The sequence below is a fragment of the Octopus bimaculoides genome, chromosome 5 (assembly GCF_046866305.1).
Source record: "Octopus bimaculoides isolate indiv1 chromosome 5, ASM4686630v1, whole genome shotgun sequence".
Classification (NCBI taxonomy): Eukaryota; Metazoa; Mollusca; class Cephalopoda; order Octopoda; family Octopodidae; genus Octopus; species Octopus bimaculoides.
Window position 1 is genome coordinate 74,507,065 of NC_142932.1, and position 18,187 is coordinate 74,525,251.

The 18,187-nt window shown below is 37.8% G+C and overlaps 1 protein-coding gene across 4 annotated transcripts in view; it reads left to right on the forward strand.

Moving 5' to 3' along the window:
* Window positions 1–18,187, forward strand: part of LOC106878884 (DDB1- and CUL4-associated factor 8) — a 102,856-nt gene that overhangs the window by 41,106 nt on the left and 43,563 nt on the right. For all 4 annotated transcript variants that reach the window (XM_089352414.1, XM_089352415.1, XM_089352413.1 and 1 more), the window contains one exon: window positions 10,520–11,750. In XM_089352414.1, the coding sequence (XP_089208540.1) occupies window positions 10,739–11,750 (1,012 nt within the window). In that variant the 5' untranslated portion in view covers window positions 10,520–10,738. The remainder of the gene's footprint in view (window positions 1–10,519; window positions 11,751–18,187) is intronic.

An 18,187-nucleotide genomic window follows, 5' to 3' on the forward strand; every position in this document is an offset into this window, starting at 1 on the left:
TACAATGACCCACACATTTCCACGGCATCTAAAACACAACTGAGAGCTAACACGGTATCCACCCGGATAATATATCCGTCCAAACTCACTTTCATAAGTGGAAGCAAGGATTAGAATCGAAGGATCTTAGAGTCAACTTAGCTAAAACCAAAGTCTTAATAAGTAGGAAAGCAGACAAACTACAAATCCCTTCAGATAGATGGCTCTGCTTGATCTGTAGAAAAGCATTGGTAGAAACTCCATAAGATGTACCCAGTGTAAGCTATGGACACATAAGAGGTGCAGCAATATCAAAGGAAGGCTAACTGGAAAGATAGTTTTTGTATGTGGCAAATGCTCAGGTGCTATAAAAAACTGAAAATGTGAAGAGAACAGCTGTCACATTCCAGGGAGAAAAACTAGAAGTAGTTGATAGCTTCCGTTACTTAGGGAACCAAGTCAGTAGCAGGGGTGGATGCTCTGAAAGTGTAGCTGCTAGAATAAGTATAGGCTGGACAGAGTTCAGATAGCTCCTACCTCTGCTGGTGACAAAGGGCCTCTTGCTCAGAGTAAAAGGTAGACTGTATGACGCATGTGTACGAACAGCTATGCTACATGGCAGTGAAACATAGGCCGTGATTGCTGAGGACATGCATAAGCTTGCAAGAAATGAAGCCAGTATGGTCTGCTGGATGTGTAATATCAGTGTGCATACACGACAGAGTGTAAGCGCCCTGAGAGAAAAGTTGAATTTAAGAAGCATCAGATGTGGTGTGCAAGAGAAATGACTGCGCTGATCTGGTCATGTGTTGCGAATGAATTAGGACAGCTGTGTGAAAAAGTGTCACACCTTAGCGGTTGAGGGAACCTGTGGAAGAGGTAGACCCAGGAATACCTGGGATGAGGTGGTAAAGCATGACCTTCGAACATTGGGCCTTACTGAGGCAATGACTAGTGACCGAGACCTTTGGAGATATACTGTGCTTGAGAAGACCCGACAAGCCAAGTGAGACCATAGCCCTTGGCCTATGTCAGTGGTTGTAACCAGCCCACATATGAATACCCCTCATTCATTGGACAGTCAACTTTGCTTGCAAAGACCTATTGAGGCAAGTGAAATCAAATCAAAATCGCTGACATGGCCGATGACAGTACTGCCTTATTGTCATTTGTGCCAGTAAAATGTTAAAAGCACATCCGAGCATGATTGTTGCTAGGGCCACGGATTGGCTCCCATGCCAGTGGCATGTAAAAAGCACCCACTACACTCTCAGAGTGGTTGGCGTTAGGAAGGACATCCAGTTGTAGAAACTTTGCCAGATCAGATTGAGCCTGGTGCAGCCTTCTGGCTCACCAGTCCTCAGTCAAACCGTCCAATCCATTGCCAGCATGGAAAGCGGACATTAAACGACAACAATGATGATATATATGTATATATGTGTGTGTATATATATATATATTAGCATAAAATTCCTCTTTCTGACTAAGAGCCATGCTCAAAATGTCGCACCTCATCTTTTGTCCACCTGAAACTGAGCATCAACCTAATACATTCATTGTGTACATCCTTTTGACTTTTGTTGTCTTTGTTTTTATTTTTTATTTACCTATATATGCGGTCTGATCAATAAGTATCCAGACTGTTGCTATAGTAATGAAGTTAAAGCACGCATAGTGAAGCCACTTGGCAAAGATTAACCTTGAACTCTGCTATGCATGTGCACTAAGTTTCAGCATTCTAGCTCACTTCCACTGTTTACAGCAGTGCTTGGAAGGAAGGTATGTAGCATATGATTGTTGCATTGACCATGAAAGAGAAAGTTGTCATGGCGATACCTGCTGAAAGGCCTACGCAAAGTTGCAGAAAGTGTATGGAGAGGAGTGTATGAGCTGCACACAGGCGTATGAGTGGTTCAGACGTTTCTAAGATGGCTGCAAAAATGTTGATATTGATGAATGTTCTGGGAGACCCACAACCAGCAGAATTGAGAAACACATTGCAGATGTGTGAGCAGCTGTGAGGGGAAATTGTGAAATCTCCATCAGTGAGTCGTTAAAGGATGTGTGGATTAGTTACAGTTCAGTTCAGTCCATTATCACTGAAGATTTAGATATAAGATGCATGTCTTGCCAAGTTTGTGCCAAAACTGATTTCAGCTGACCAAAATGATACTCGGGTTCGGTTTCACAAGATCTTGATTGTGTTGAGAATGATGAAAACTTTTTGGAAACTTTGCATAGGCCTCCGAGCAAGTATCGCCAAGCTTTTGGCAAAATTTGATGCAGATTCTCTGCTCAACTTCCCTGTCATGTTCAATGCGACAATCACACACTACACACCTTCCTTCCAAGCACTGCTGTAAACAGTGGAAGTGAGTTAGAACATTAATAGTTAGTGCGCATGCACAGCAGAATTCACGACTTCACTCTACGATTATCTCTAGGATTATCACCTAGTAGCTTTGTTACTATGGCAACAGTCCAGATACTTACTGATCAGACTACGTATATATTATTTAATAGACACAATACATGTTTTTATGTGCTACTAATAGTTTCTTGTGCTGAGAACATACCAAAGTTTTATAACACATTTGACATCTCGGTATAGTCATCAGGCACAGCCCACATGGCATATATGTGTGTGTATGTATGTATGTATATAAAGTAAACAGTTAGGTATTGGTCGATCCACCTGAGAGGTTAGCTGTAAAGAGATAAGGAAGGAGATGCTGAGTGACATGATTAGAACTTAAAAATCGTGCAAAAATAGGTATATTTGTGGAGATGTTGAGCATATCAAATTGGGTTAGAGGTAATGCTAAATATATCATCATCTTACTTCTATGTACTTGTGCTCACATGGTTTAGCCAGGTGCCACAATGATTTGCCACCCACTACTGTCTTCCATCATCTGACATACACACAAACTGGCCAACTGTTGTTGTATGTCTTCAAATGCAGTTGTATTTGTACTAGACTGTATTATCTCATTGTTTGATATGCTAGCATTATAGGGGCAGGCATGGCTGCATGGTAAGTAGCTTGCTTCCCAACTGCATGGTTTTTGGTTCAGTCCCACTGTGTAGCACCTTGAACAAGTGTCTTCTGCTATAGCCTCGGGCCAACCAAAATCTTGAGAGTGGATTTGGTAGATGGAAACTGAAAGAAGCTTGTTAGATATATATATGTTTGTGTCTGTGTTTGTCCTCCACCACTGCTTGACAACTGGTGTTGGTATGTTTACATCCCTGTAACTTAGCAGCTTCGCAAAAGGACTGATAGAATAAGTACTAAGCTCAAAAAAAGTAAGTCCTGGGTTTGAGTTGTTTCTAATAAAAACCCTTCAAGGCAGTGCCCCAGCATGGCCACAGTTAAATGTCTGCGGGTGGCACATAAAATACACCATTTTGAGCGTGACCGTTGCCAGTACTGCCTGACTGGCCTTCGTGCCGGTGGCACGTAAAAGCACCCACTACACTCTCAGAGTGGTTGGCATTAGGAAGGGCATCCAGCTGTAGAAACTCTGCCAAATCAGATTGGAGCCTGGTGTAGCCATCTGGTTTCACCAGTCCTCAGTCAAATTGTCCAACCCATACTAGCATGGAAAGCGGACGTTAAACGACGATGATGATGATGATATATATATACAGTGGGGGGGAAATAAATATTCCTACATGTCAAAATTCTTTATTTAATTTCTAATGAACATAAATGGGATATACCAATAGTATATTTGCATACACATGCATAAACTAAGAATATGCAAAAGAAACTAATAAATTATAGTTACTAAGGAATTTATACTCAATTATAAATATTTACTGGTGAAAAAAGTATTCGTACATGACTGGGTTCTCCTGCTTGTGTGTCATGGTGCAGAGTCCTACTGCCAGACACAGGATGTTCCAGCAGCCAGCCTCTTGACCCAGGGCAACACTACCTCCTCCAGGTACTTGATGTAGGGTTCTGTGTTGAGTCTTAGGCTGTGAGGGAAGATGAATGGCTGCATAAAGTCTTGAAATATGGGGGTGACAAGATATTTGAACTCTTAAATATATTAAATATATTAATTAGCAAGTAAAAAGAAAAAAAACACTCGTGTTTCAATGAGCATTTGGCTATAGATTGCTGTCTCAGCAAATCATGTCCAACCCATGCCAGCATATCAAAACTGTACTGATCATAGTGATGATGGTGATAATTAAATATGGGTGTAGGCATGGCTGTGTGGTAAGAAGCTTGTTTCCCAACCATGTGGTTCCATGTTCAGTACCACTGCATAGTAGAAGACACTTGGGCAAGTGTCTTCTATAGCCTTAGGCTGACCAACGCCTTGTGAGTGGATTTGGTAGACAGAAACTGAAAGAGAACCCCCACCCCCACAGCTTCAACTGGTGTTCTTGTGTTTACATCTCCATAACTTAGCAGTTTGGTAAAAGGCTTAAAAAAAAAGTCCTGGGGTCAATTTGTTCAACTAAAACCCTTCAAGGCAGTGTCCTAGCATGGCTGCAGTCAAATGACTGAATCAAGTAAAAGATATGTTCTTTTCTCTATGTGATGATTTAGCCTTCTAGAAGTAACAACAAAATCATCATTCGTTTAATGTCCCCTTTCCATGCTAGCATGGGTTGGATGATTTGACTGACGACTGGTGAACCGGATGGCTACACCAGGCTCCAATCTGATTTGGCAGAGTTTCTACAGCTGGATGCCCTTCCTAACGCTGACCACTCTGAGAGTGTAGTGGGTGCTTTCACGTGCCACCGGCACGAAGGCCAGTCAGGTGGTACTGGCAATGGCCACGCTCAAAATGGTGTATTTTACGTGCCACCTGCACAAGAGCCAATCCAGCAGCACTGGCATGATCTCGCTCGAATGTCTTTACACATGCCATCGGCACAAGTGCCAGGAAGGCGACGCTGGGCACAGGTGCCATCACGATTTCGCTTTCGCTTGCCCCAACAGGTCTTTCGCTTTCGATCCTTCAAATTACACCCCATCATTGTAAAAATGGAGCAGCATATTAGACAATGTAGTTCTAGATCCCTTCAGAGAGATGGTCATAGTTAGAATATCTTTGGTTGTTTGTCAGTTTGATCAGGGCTGACCTGGTGTTAAATATCAACAATAATCTCTCTTAACCTCAGATAGGTGTGAGAGGCTAGATATAACCAGTTTGAATATAAAATGTGTAGAATATTTGGGCTGGATATGGCCGGTTTAAATGTTAAAGGGTTAAATTGTCATGATTTTCTTCTTGCCTTTTAAAGTTATCAGCATTTTGATATCTTCTTTTCTATGTTTGCATGTGTTAGATGAGATTATGTTGAGGCAGAATATTTTACAGCCCAAGGGCCTTTCATGCTGCCAATCCTAACACACACTTACAATAAGCTTCTTCAGTTTCCATGTACCAATGTCACTCCCAAGGTATTGGTTGACTGATGGCTCTAGTGCAGGACACCAGCCAACAATGTCTACTCAGTAGGACCAAATTCTGAACCACATGATTCTGAAGCAAACTTTTTAACCACATCCAGGAAATCTTTTGTTTCACCACGGTGCACAAAATAGAACTATTATCCATGAGATTTAATTTCGTTTATTATCATTCTACAATTCCTTCTGTTTCTTTCCTATTATGTTATTTCAATAATACTTTGAACTTAACAATCATTTTATTTATTAATTTGCTATGTTAAAGCTTTCATACAATGTTTTTATAATTAATTCAAACAATTTTTTTTTGTTTTTGCAATGGCTTTAACAATTTAATTCAGATAATGTTTTTGTTTTGTAATAAACCTGTTTATACATTAAATACTAATGCAAATATAATTTACTCATTGTTTTTAAAGGCAAAATATATTGATATATTAACTGTTTGTTTTTAGAAAACTATTTTATTAATGCAATCAGTCATTTGTAGCGGGGATTGGGGAATTGGTGCAGTTGGTCTTCTAACTGAACCAAGGAAGCTGTTTCCATTGACTTCTTTTAAAATTGCTGATATTATAGGTGTGGCTGTGTTATTTCTTTACTATCCACAAGGGGCTACACACGGAGGGGACAAACAAGGACAGACAAACGGATTAAGTCGATTATATCGACCCCAGTGCGTAACTAGTACTTATTTAATTGACCCCGAAAGAATGAAAGGCAAAGTCAACCTCGGTGGAATTTGAACTTAGAACGTAGCGGCAGATGAAATTCCACTAAGTATTTTGCCCGGCATGCTAATGTTTCTGCCAGCTCGCTGCCTTAGGTGTGGCTGTGTGGTAAGATGTTTACTTTGCAACCACATAGTTTTTGGTTCTGTCCTGCTGCATAGCACCTTGGGCAAGTGCCTTCAACAATAGTCTCAGGTTAATCAAAGCCTTGTCAGTGGATCTGGCAGATGGAAACTGAAAGACGCATGTCATATATATATATATATATATATATATATATATATATATATATATATATACACACACACACACACACACACACACACACACACACACACACACACACACACACACACACACACACACACACACACACACACACACACACACACACACACAGGTGTGTGTCGCTTGTGTGTACTGCTCCTGCCTCTTTGCCTTGACATCACATTATAATGGTAAAACAGTGTTTCCATCATGTAAGTAGTGACCTTTGCCATGGTGAAATATTACCTTATTTGAAAACAGGCGAGAGTTGGTAACAGGAAGGGTATTCAGCTGTAGATAATCTACTTCAAATTTTGTCTGACCCATGGAAAAGTGGATGTTAAAATAATAATGATGATATCTCTTGGTCACAACTCCTGACAGAAGCATTGCTGTTTTCACCAATGCAATGAAATTTTCATTCAGAATACACCAACAAATACCACAAGGCATCCTATCCAGGGCTGTAACAATTCCATTAGTTCACATCTGAGCCATCAGTGCAGGTTATTTGGAAAAGAGCAGAAATCTTCTATTTTTTTTTTTTTTGTCACCATAATTCTATTGAAATACAGACTTTGTTTCAGATAGTTTTGAAAATAATGAAGAATATACTAAAATAACTTTGTTGCTATGAAACTGGTATTTAGAACATAAATTAGCATGAAATTCTAATGGAAGGTTTTTAATTAAGATCATTTTAAAACAATGGGGTTTGTATCATCAAACCAGGATTGGTTTCAGGTGGGTTGATGTGCTTTGCTTGTTTGACAGTAGGCTGCTAAATAGCAGCCTACCATCTCCGTTGAAGCACTGGATGTTAAAACACTTGAAATATGCATTGTTGGGACATACCAGCAAATGGTTTTTACCCTATTTCACATATAGTCATGAATTGGTGATTCAGTTTGCACCCAGTTCAGTTCAGGTATGTGATGTTAATAAGCCACAAAAATGGCAAAACATTGGTGTCCATCACTCTTGAATGTGATTTGGAGTGAGTTGTCTTACTAGTCGACAAGTTTCAGGTGTTTTAACACTTGGAGCTTTAAAAGTCATCCCCACCATGCTAAAGCACAGTCTACTGGCAAACAAGCAAAGTACATACACTGAGTATGTTGCTTCCCAGCCACATGATTCTGGGTTTAGTCCCACTGTGTGGCACCTTGAGCAAATGTCTTCTACTATAGCCTTGAGCCAGCCAAAGTCTTGTGAGTGGACTTGGTAAATGGAAACTGAAAGAAGCCCATCGTATATATGTATGTATGTATCTATGTGTGTGTGTCTTTGTGTTTGTCCCCACCATCACCACTTGACAACCGGCATTAGTGTCTTTACGCCCCCGTAACTTAGCAGTTCAGCCATAGAGATTGATAAAATAAGTACCAGGCTTAAGAAATAAGTCCTGGGGTTAATTTATTTGACTAAAACCTCTCCAACAGTGCTCCAGCATGACCGCAATCAAATGACTGAAACAAATAAAAGAATGTCATCATCATTATTATTTAATGTCCATGTTCCATGCTGGCATGGGTTGGATGGTTTGATTGGATCCAAAGAGTTCAGTAAATGTATTGTGCTGCAGTGTCTGCTTTGGCATCGTTTCTGTAACACAAAGTATTTTGTAAAAGGTAATCAAGGTATATAAACAAGATACCTTAATAATACCTTGTTTGGAGGAGGCTATTTTACTGCTCCGTACAATCTGAAGTTTGAAGATTGTGTTCTATCATAGTGTCTGTTGGAGACAGAGAAGGATACATTGGCAGTAACATAAAGATATTCTCTTGTATCTGCAGAACAAAGAAATTGCTAGTATTAGATTGTCAATGTAGTAATTGAAGGTTAAGGTTTAGAAGCTGACACAAATCATTCTAGAATACTCAAACACTGTCTTTATGCCAACTAGTTCAGAATATGAGAAGTTTTGTCAAGTGGCCAAGAGGAGTTTGTTTCTAACTTTTTGTGATACGAAAGAGCTTAATAATATAATTCAGAAGACTAAACTGAATGTTTAGATAAAAGCTTAGTTTATAAGTTTATATATATAAATATGTGCATACACACGCACACACAATGTACGTATATACATACATAGATAAATACATATACATACACATGTGCAGATATATATATATATATATATATGCTCACAAACATACATATACAAACTCACATCTGCATACACACACACACATGAGGGCAGCTGCATAAAGAACTGTTGATCTCTAATATGTAGAAAGAACCTGTGGAAGAAGAAGAGCCAGCAAGACAAGGGATGGAGTAGTGAGAAATGAACTTCCAATGTTGAGCCTCACAGAGGAGACGACAAAGGACTGAGACAACTGGCAATATGCTGTGCTTGAGAAGACCCACCCAGCAAAGTAAAATCCATGTACCTCTCCCATAACCCACCCAGCAAAGTAAAATCCATGTACCTCTCCCATAACCCACCCATGCTCACCATCACTGTTTTCCCCCTCTCCTCCATGCTCCTTCAATGTTCACCTACCTCCTGCACACAATATGCCCCTGTTAAATCCCTTCCCTTCCCCATCACTTCTAGCTCCCACTGTCTTTTTGAAATCCTGTGAACTCACCCAACTAGCCATCTTCTCCAATCCCCAGTTCCCTTCACTATATACACTACCCTGTAGCTTGAGTGTATGACTCCTACCCCCTCTCTGTCACACCTTCATCATCTTTCTCCTCTCTCCATCTGACAAAGCCATGTCTCTCTTTTAATGCAAGACACCTTTCTCTTTCTATTCCTCAGTACCTTAGTCAGGTGGGGTCTTGTCCTGCAAGTTACTTGGTGACCTCACTGCTGCTGGTGCCACTTAAAAAGCACACGGTACACTCTGTAAAATGGTTGGCATTAGGAAGGATGTCCAGCAGTAGAAGCCATGCCAAAACAGACAGCAGAGCTTAGTATAGTATTTTAACTTGCCAGTTCCTGCCAAACCATTCTACTTCCAAAATGGAAAACGGACATTAAATGATATCTTGGTATCATGTAATGGTTGTAAATGATGGTTGCCATCATACAAATTGGTAACAGCAATGTTCATTTCCAATCTTCCATGAAAGACATGTCTAGCAATGGAGAAATATTACCTTGCTTAGAAACAGCTGAGGGTTGGCAATAGGAAGGGCATCCAACCATAGAAAATTCTGCCTCAATGAATTCCATCTAACCCATGCAAGCATAGAAAAATGGACTTTAAAACAATGATCTCTCTCTTTCTCTCACACACACATTAAGACAATAGCATTTTGGCCAACAGCCAAGGAGGCAAGTTATTTCTCTTTCGCATTGTCCTGTCACCATCTTCTGTTCTTTCTCCTCCTCCTCTTCCGTTCTTCTTTCTGTTTTTTTCTTTCTTTCTTTTTAACGATAGCAGTGTGTATGGATTTAATTATCCAAAGACTGGGTGTTGTGAATTATCTGAAGAAATAGAAGCTGCCAGTTAGTCAGTGTAATGTAAATATAGACTTTAAAAAACATGGAAGAATTAGGGTTGAACTTAGAAAAAATAACTGAGGATTGTATAAACATGAATTAGGTTCCAGTTAGTGACCTCATCATATAAATAATTATTGCAGTTGGATTTGAAATGATGACATTATCTGACAAAGATTTTTTTTCCTTTTTTCTTTTTTCAAATTCCAACTTTAGTATGGTCAAACCATCCATGTATATGTATACGCTTGATCATCATAAATACCAAGAATACTCAGACTAAATCTGATGATTAGACATGTAAAGAAAAACGAAAGAAATCCTGTATTTTTTCCATAAACTTAACAAATTTAAAGTTTAAATATTGGCACTTTTTAAATGGGTAATTAATTTACTTTTTTAATGGTAGAACTTAAAGCAGATAATGCTATAAATAATAGCATTTAAATATTGGGTTGAAAAATTCTGTTGGATAGAAAAAAAGCAGAAAACTGTTTTCTATCCTAAGGCTTTTTTCAATCCAGTATTTAAATATTATTATCTAAAGCTTTTCCTACTTCAAGTTTTGTTATTAAAACTCATTTATTTGTTTCTCTCAACATTTCTCATTTTTTTTAATTTTATATTTTTTAATAGGTTGACATTTTCTCCTGATGTCATTATGAATACCAGATGTTACGAAGGCCTCCAGCTAAGGAAAGGCTTTTGGAAAAACTGAATCTACCCTCTGATCTATAATTGTGACAGCTTTTTAAATCTACTTCAACCAGCACACAAATGTATCTGAATTTTTGTTCTGTTTGGTTTATCTCTGGATAATCTGATAATACGCGAGAAACTAGACTCCAGTTAGCCATGGCTGAATCTAGTTTAATAATTAGTTCCAGTGACTGTGATGTGGACAATAAAAAAAGCAATAATCACTTTAGCAATGATGACAAATTTCATGACTCCAGTCAGACTAATCCAGATAACCATGTTGCAGAGAAAACACAAGATTATACAACAAAAGACAATGCCAGTTCTTCTAAAATTCCAACTCATTTGGCAATTATGGAGGAAAATAATTCTCATGAACCAGATTTATCTTTACCTTCATTGAAAAAAGATGACAGTGGCGTTGACTTTGAAAAATCTCCGGCAAGCACAAGTGCACAAGAAGGACCAATTCTATCAGATTGTAGTGAAAGTGTCAGTGAATCACTCACAGACAGTGCTGCTTGCTCCTATACGAATTCGGTCGGTGATATAAAATGTGATGGCAAGTCAAAAACCTCTGTGTCGGACGAAGAAGATTTACCGTCTTTGGATGTACAGGATTCTGAACTGAATGATAAAGAAGACTCATGTAAATTACCATGTAATGCTGAGAAAATGGATTTAGATTCTGTAAATACCGAGGACATCAATTCTGAAAGTGTGGAGAAAGAAAAGCTAAAACCCAACCTACATTCACCTGTTAATAGTGATGATGGTGGCAAAGCTGAGATGGATTATGAAGATCTCGATGACAATGTTGAGGATGATGATGATAAAAACGAAGAGACGGGCAGTAAAAAGCTTTCTTCTTCTTCATCTTCTTCGTCTTCTTCATCTGAGGAAGATGAGGAAGAGGATGTTGATGATGAAGAGGATGAAGATGAGGATGAAAGTGACATGGACTATGATTCTGATAAAATACCAAAACATAGTTGGAAAGCAATATATGATCTCCGCTCACGGGAGTTTGGACATTCAACAAAAACTCCTCCAAGTATTTTTAGAGAAAAGGTTAATTCTAGTTTACAAATGGTGCAACGCTTAACCCTGCAATACAAAATGGAATACCATAATGGCTGTGTGAATGCTCTTAATTTTAACCGAATTGGTGAGTATTTGAATATTAATTTATTGGCATTGTTTATTGTTCTTTTTTTTCCTATCCTGATACAAATTAAACAGAACACATCCACAGACCTTGTGCCAAGGTCTGTAGATGTTATATATATTGACATATATAATAAATGTTTAAACACACCTGTAATAAAACCTAAACACACCTATTTTTACTGAGATGATTGTTTTAATTGCTGAAGATTGAAAACAATCGTAATTTGTTTCTAGAACACTGACTTATTAATTTGGGTTTTCTTTGCAAAACTCGATGGGTCTTATTTGAACTTAGTTGACAGCAGCCAGTTGTAGTTTTGAAGAGGAAGGCTAGTCTTTGGAATGCAGTTTTTGCTATGCTAAGGTCATTTCACTTTATTTCATTATCATCATTTAATGTCTGCTTTTTCATGCTCACACAGATCAATCAGAATCTGTTGAGGTAGATTTTCTACAGTTAGATACCCTTCTTGTCACCAACCCTCACCTTTTTCTAGACAAGGTAATATTTCTCCATGGCCAGACATGTTCTTCACAGAAGACTGAAAATAAACAACACTGCTCATATGACAGTGATGCTCATTTACAGCCATCACATGATGTCAAGACAACTGTATGCACACACATTTATATATGATAGGATTCTTCCAGTTTCTATGTACTTTGGTTGGCCTAGGGTTATAGTGGAAGACACTTGGCCAAGGTGCTGTATAGTGGGACTGAACCTGAAACCATATGATTCGGAAGCAAGCTTCACAGCTACACCTGTGCCCATTTATGTCATTAATTAAATATTAGGAAAACATGAGTATCACAATGTCTTGTTTAACTCACTTGTGGCTATACAAAAAAAAGAAAACAATACCGTTCTTACAGATTACCATGGGATGAAACCAGTTGGCAGTCTTAGTCTATGATATCAGATATTCAGTTGTGATAATTTCATTTCATTGACATTTTTAACTTCCTTAAATGAAAAAAATTAAGATTTTTCACCATTTACATCTGTTTGTATAGATGGCTTGGCTTATTTGTTAAAGCTGTTGTTTTAACTGGTAAAAATGTCCTTCCAAATTACTAACCACTTCCCTGTGAAGTAGAAGTAGAGCTTGTTGTTTGTTCAGTCTGGTAAACTGGAGCAAGCAGTCATATACCTGGTTTGAAGTCACAATGCAATGACACACACTGGTAAAATATGAACTTTGTGGTCCTTGTGTCTTTGTAAGCAACAATTATTGTTGTGGAGATTATTATTATTATTCATATACACCAGATAATACATAGTTCGAAACATTGTGAATAAGTAAGCATTGTATTTGACAGAATAACCTGAATACTAAAGGGTTAATAGGATAAAAGAACTATTCAAACTAAACCCTGACTTAATAAAATTCTCAATGACAATTTCCTCGGCAGCTTTGTTTGGTAGTAACTCATATTAATACAATCATAACCATTTTTAACATCCTCTTTTCCATGCTTGCATGGGTTTGGACAGAGTTTATTGAGGCAGATTTTCCACAACTAGATCACCAACCTACATCTGTTTCCAAGCAAGGTAATATTTCTCCATGCCCAGACACAATCTCACAGAATACTAGAAATGAATGACAGTGACACTCATTTACAACTATCCCTCAGTGTCTAGATAAGGAAGCACATACAACAGGCTTCTTTCAGTTTCCATCTACAAAGGCTTTGATTGGTCTGGGGCTATAGTAAAAGATACTTGCTCAAGATGCCACACAGCGGGACTGAACCCATAACCATGTGGTTGGAAGCAAGCTTCTTAAATCCTCAATCACATGTGCTTCTATATGATTTCAAAATCCTTCCTAAATGCATAAATCATCTTGATGTTATTAGTAAAGTAAAATAAGGTGAAGCACAACCTTCGAATGTTGGGCCTCAGGGAGGTGTTGATGAGTGACCGAGACCATTGGAGATATGCTGTGCTTGAGAAGACCTGGCAAGCCAAGTGAGACTGTAACTGTGACCTATGCTAGTGCAGCATAAATGTCCCATTTAAGAGTACCCTTCAATACTGGGCAATAAATTGTGCTTGCAAAGACCTGTTGAGTCAAGTGAAGTCATTGTTGTGCCTGACTGGCACATAAAAAGCACCATTTGAGCATGGTTGATGCCAGTGCTGCATGACTGGTCCCATGCCGGTGGCATGTGAAAAGCACCATTCAAGAGTGGTCATTGCCAGTGCCACTTGACTGGCTCCCGTGTCAGTGACATGTAAAAAGCACCATTCAAGTGTAGTCAATGCCATTGCTGCCTGACTGGTCCCGTGCCATGTAGAAAGCACCATTCAAGTGTGGTTGTTGCCAGTGCCACCTGACTGGCTCCCATGCCAGTGGCATGTAAAAAGCACCATTCGAGCGTGGTCAATGCCAATGCCGTCTGACTGGTCCCGTGCCGCTGACATATAGAAAGCATTGTTTGAGCATGGCTGTTGCCAGTACCGCCTGACTGGCTTCCCTGCCAGTGGCACATAAAAAGCAGCATTCAAGAATGGTCATTGCCAGTGTCGCCTGACTGGCTCCTGTGCTGGTGGCATGTAAAATGTACTATTTGAGCACGGGTCATTGTCAGTCTTGGTGGCACATAAAAAGCACCATTCGAGCGTGGTCGTTGCCAGTGCTGCCTGACTGGCACATAAAAAGCACCCACTACACTCTTGGAGTGGTTGGAAGGGCATCCAGCTGTAGAAACTTTGCCAGATCAGATTGGAGCCTGGTACGGCCTTCTGGCTTGCTAGTCCTCAGTCAAACTGTCCAACCCATGCCAGCATGGAAAGTGGATGTTAAACGACGGCGATGAGGATGACACAACAGATTAGACTGTTGGAAAAGAAAAATTTGTAACATCAGGTTACAACAAATAACCTTAGATGCCAAGAACCATTATTATTATTATTACCCTGCATGCATAAGTGAAAGCAGGGTAATTTGTAATCACTCGTCTTTGTCTGTGTGCTTGCAAAATTACTGGAAAATGCCTGAGCAGATTTTCACCAAATTTGGTAGAAATACTCATTGGGTGAGTGGCTCAACATGATGGAAATTCGGTTTGATTATCTTCAAATTTACATAAATACATACATAAGTTGATTTCTTATAAATACCTATAATGGTGATACTAAAGGAAAAAAGAAGAAAATTATTATTTAAAAAAAAAATTTAACTTACAAATTTCCCAATAAACAAGTGGTCATATTTATATCCTACAACAAACTACAGTACATTTGATTCACCTGCCATCATTGAAAGACATTGAAAACACTCAAATTCTATGCAATATTTTCTATAAGTATTTCATTTTGTTCACTTTTTTTTTTTCATAACCATTATTATTATTTGAATAATCATTTAGTCACATGCAAATTTTACTCATATGCAAATTATATGTTGAACTTTCCAAAACAACAACTGGTATTTTAGAATTTCACTGTAAATCTATTGAATTAGAAAGTTTTTTTTTTTTTTTGAACACGCATAATTCTTCAGTGAAAAATTGAAGAAGAATCTTCATTTTATGTTATTTTAAAATTTTAATCCCAAATCCCGTAAAACAACATTGAAATTTCTTTGCCAACTTGTATTTTAACTTTTTCCCGAAAACCAGTTGAAATATAAGTAGCTTCTCCAACACACCTGGTTCTTCAGTGGAAATGAAAAATAAAAACTATCTTTTCATTTCTTTGACCATATTTCCTTTAACATTGATCATATTTTTGGATTTAAAAAACAAGATTTTAAAAAATTTACCTGCATGCAAGGTATACATTGTCCCTCTAATGCCTTTTTTTTTTCATTATTATTATTATTTAAGGCGGCAAGCTGGTGGAATTGTTAGCATGCTGGACGAAATGCCTAGCGGTATTTCGCTCATTGCTATGTTCAGCGTTCAAATTCCGCCAAGGTCGACTTTGCCTTTCATTCTTTCAGGGTTGATAAATTAAGTACCAGTTGAGGACTGGGGTTGATCTAATCGACTACCCTCCTCACCCCCCCCCCCCCCAAAAAAAAATTCAGGCCTTGTGTCTATAGTAGAAAGGATTATTATTACCTCCACCTTAGCAAATGCGGAGGTATTGTTTTCAGTCATGTTTGTTTGTTTGTTTTCCGTGGACAAAATATCTCAAGAACTGCTGGATGGATTCGGATGAAACTTTCAGGGATGTTTGGTCTCGTGACTGGCATGAACTTATTAGATTTGGGGATCAATCTGGTTCAGGATATGGATTCTGGATTAATTTTCCTGTTTTTTTTACTTAATTTTTTAGCGTGGTTGGATTCATTTTTAGTATTCTTGTTTGTGAGAGCAGTTGAGTTTATTTCAGATATTCACATTTTAAAAAATCATCTCTGGCTAATTGTTGAGAGGACATTAGTGTTGCTTTGGTAGAGGTTTGTGCTCACTGAGTGCTCTTGTTAATATTATTTTGCAAAAAGGCATAGATTGGCAATGACTTGCAGTATTTGTTGTCGCTCGTTACACCCTGAAGTCAACTTTGCCTTTCATCCTTCCAGAGTAAATGTAATCAACTTCTCTCTCCCCTCAAAATTGCTGGCCTTGTGCCAAAATTAGAACTATTATTATTGTTGTTGTTATTGTTAAGGTGGCAAGCTTGCAGAATTGTTAGCACTCTAGGTGAAATGCTTCGCAATATTTTGTCCATCTTTATGCTCTGGGTTCAAGTTCTGCCAGGGTCAACTTTGCCTTTCATCCTTTTAGGGTCGATAAAATAAGTACTAGTTGAACACTAGGGTCGATGTAATTGACTTATCCCCTCCCCCAAAAATTTCAGGCTTTGTGCCTATAGGAGAAAGGATTATTATTATTATTATTATTTCCTTTTAATATTTTGCAAAAAGGCATAGATTGGCTGAATCATTAAATGTCAGACATAATGACTTGCTGTATTTGTTCCTGCTCTTCACACTCTGAAATCAACTTTGCCTTTTATCCTTTCAGGGTCAGTGTAGTCAGCTTATGCCAAAAATTAGAAAAAAAAAATTATTATTATTATTATTATTATTATTATTATTATTAATATTGCTGGCAGAAACACTGCCCTCCAGACGGTTTTCGGCTTTGTCATGTTTGCTTGTAGGAAACTGCTGTGCTATGCATTTCTGTCTATATATATATATATTTTTTCCACCTGTGAATGCAATGAAACAACTTACTTTTGAGTGTTGTTTACTCACATTCATCAATCATCTTACTTCTCTTGGAATTTGCCAAAAAACTTTTATTTCTTCACAAATGTTTACTACTTTTTCAAAAAACGAAAACTGTTAATTCCACTTTTTGAAACATTCTAACAAGCATATTTTGCTGTTAATGAAAATCTCCTTGTAGAGAAAATCTCCTTGTCAATAAATATACTGACTCCATTTCTGTCAGCCAATATTTTTACATTGGTCTTCTGATGAACTCTAGATAATGCAACAAATAGTTGACTACAACTGAATAACTTTTGTAGAGGCTGAGAAAAGGAGAGAGAAAGAGGTAAGAAAAGTGTTGCAAGGAACAATAGTGAAAGTGATAGAATGTGCTGGAGAAAGACAAAAAGTTTTAACACTTTAGCATTTAAACCAGCTGTATCTGGCCCAAATATTGTACCTGTTTTATGTCCAAAATGGCTAAATCTGGACTCACCCCTTCCTTACAAAGTTATTCTAAAAATATAAAATCACATCATTGTAATCTTGAAGCTTTGAGATAATGCTTGATTAAGTGAAGACAGTGTGAATGAATAAGCATTGCATTAACAGGATAATCTGAATGCTAAAAGGTTAAAAGGAATTACAAGGTAAGGGTTATGAATGAAGTTTGTGAAGGAGAGAGAAGAAACAGACTGAAGGGGGGAAAAGGTTGAAAAAAGAAGTGAACATATATATATATTACCTAACTAAATACAAAGTTGATCTTGGCTCAGACAACAACCCTAGACTTTCATTATTCAAAGAATTATGGTTAACACATTTGTCTATAACAAAATATAACCTCTAAGTTTGATATGATAGATATACTGTTAAAATTTTCATAAACATTCTCAAAATATCTCCAAAAAAAAAAAAATTATATGTAATCACTTATTTTCAATGAAACCACTTCAATAGAGCAGGGGAGGAGGAGAGAGATACATGTTTCAGTGAATAAAAATTTTATAGAAATGACTGAATAGAGCTATAGAGAGAGGCAGATGGACAGATGGATGCATGCTGCAGTGAAGAAATTTTAGATTTATGATTCAATCTTACAATAAAAGAAAAATTTCAAATCTTTTTTTGATTAAAAACTAAACTAAAATTGGAATTTGTAAGAATTTTCTGGACTTTGTAGACTTTAATAATTTCATTCTTTGAGTAAAAGTTACATAAATCAAACTAATTAATAAGCATTTCTTTATTATAC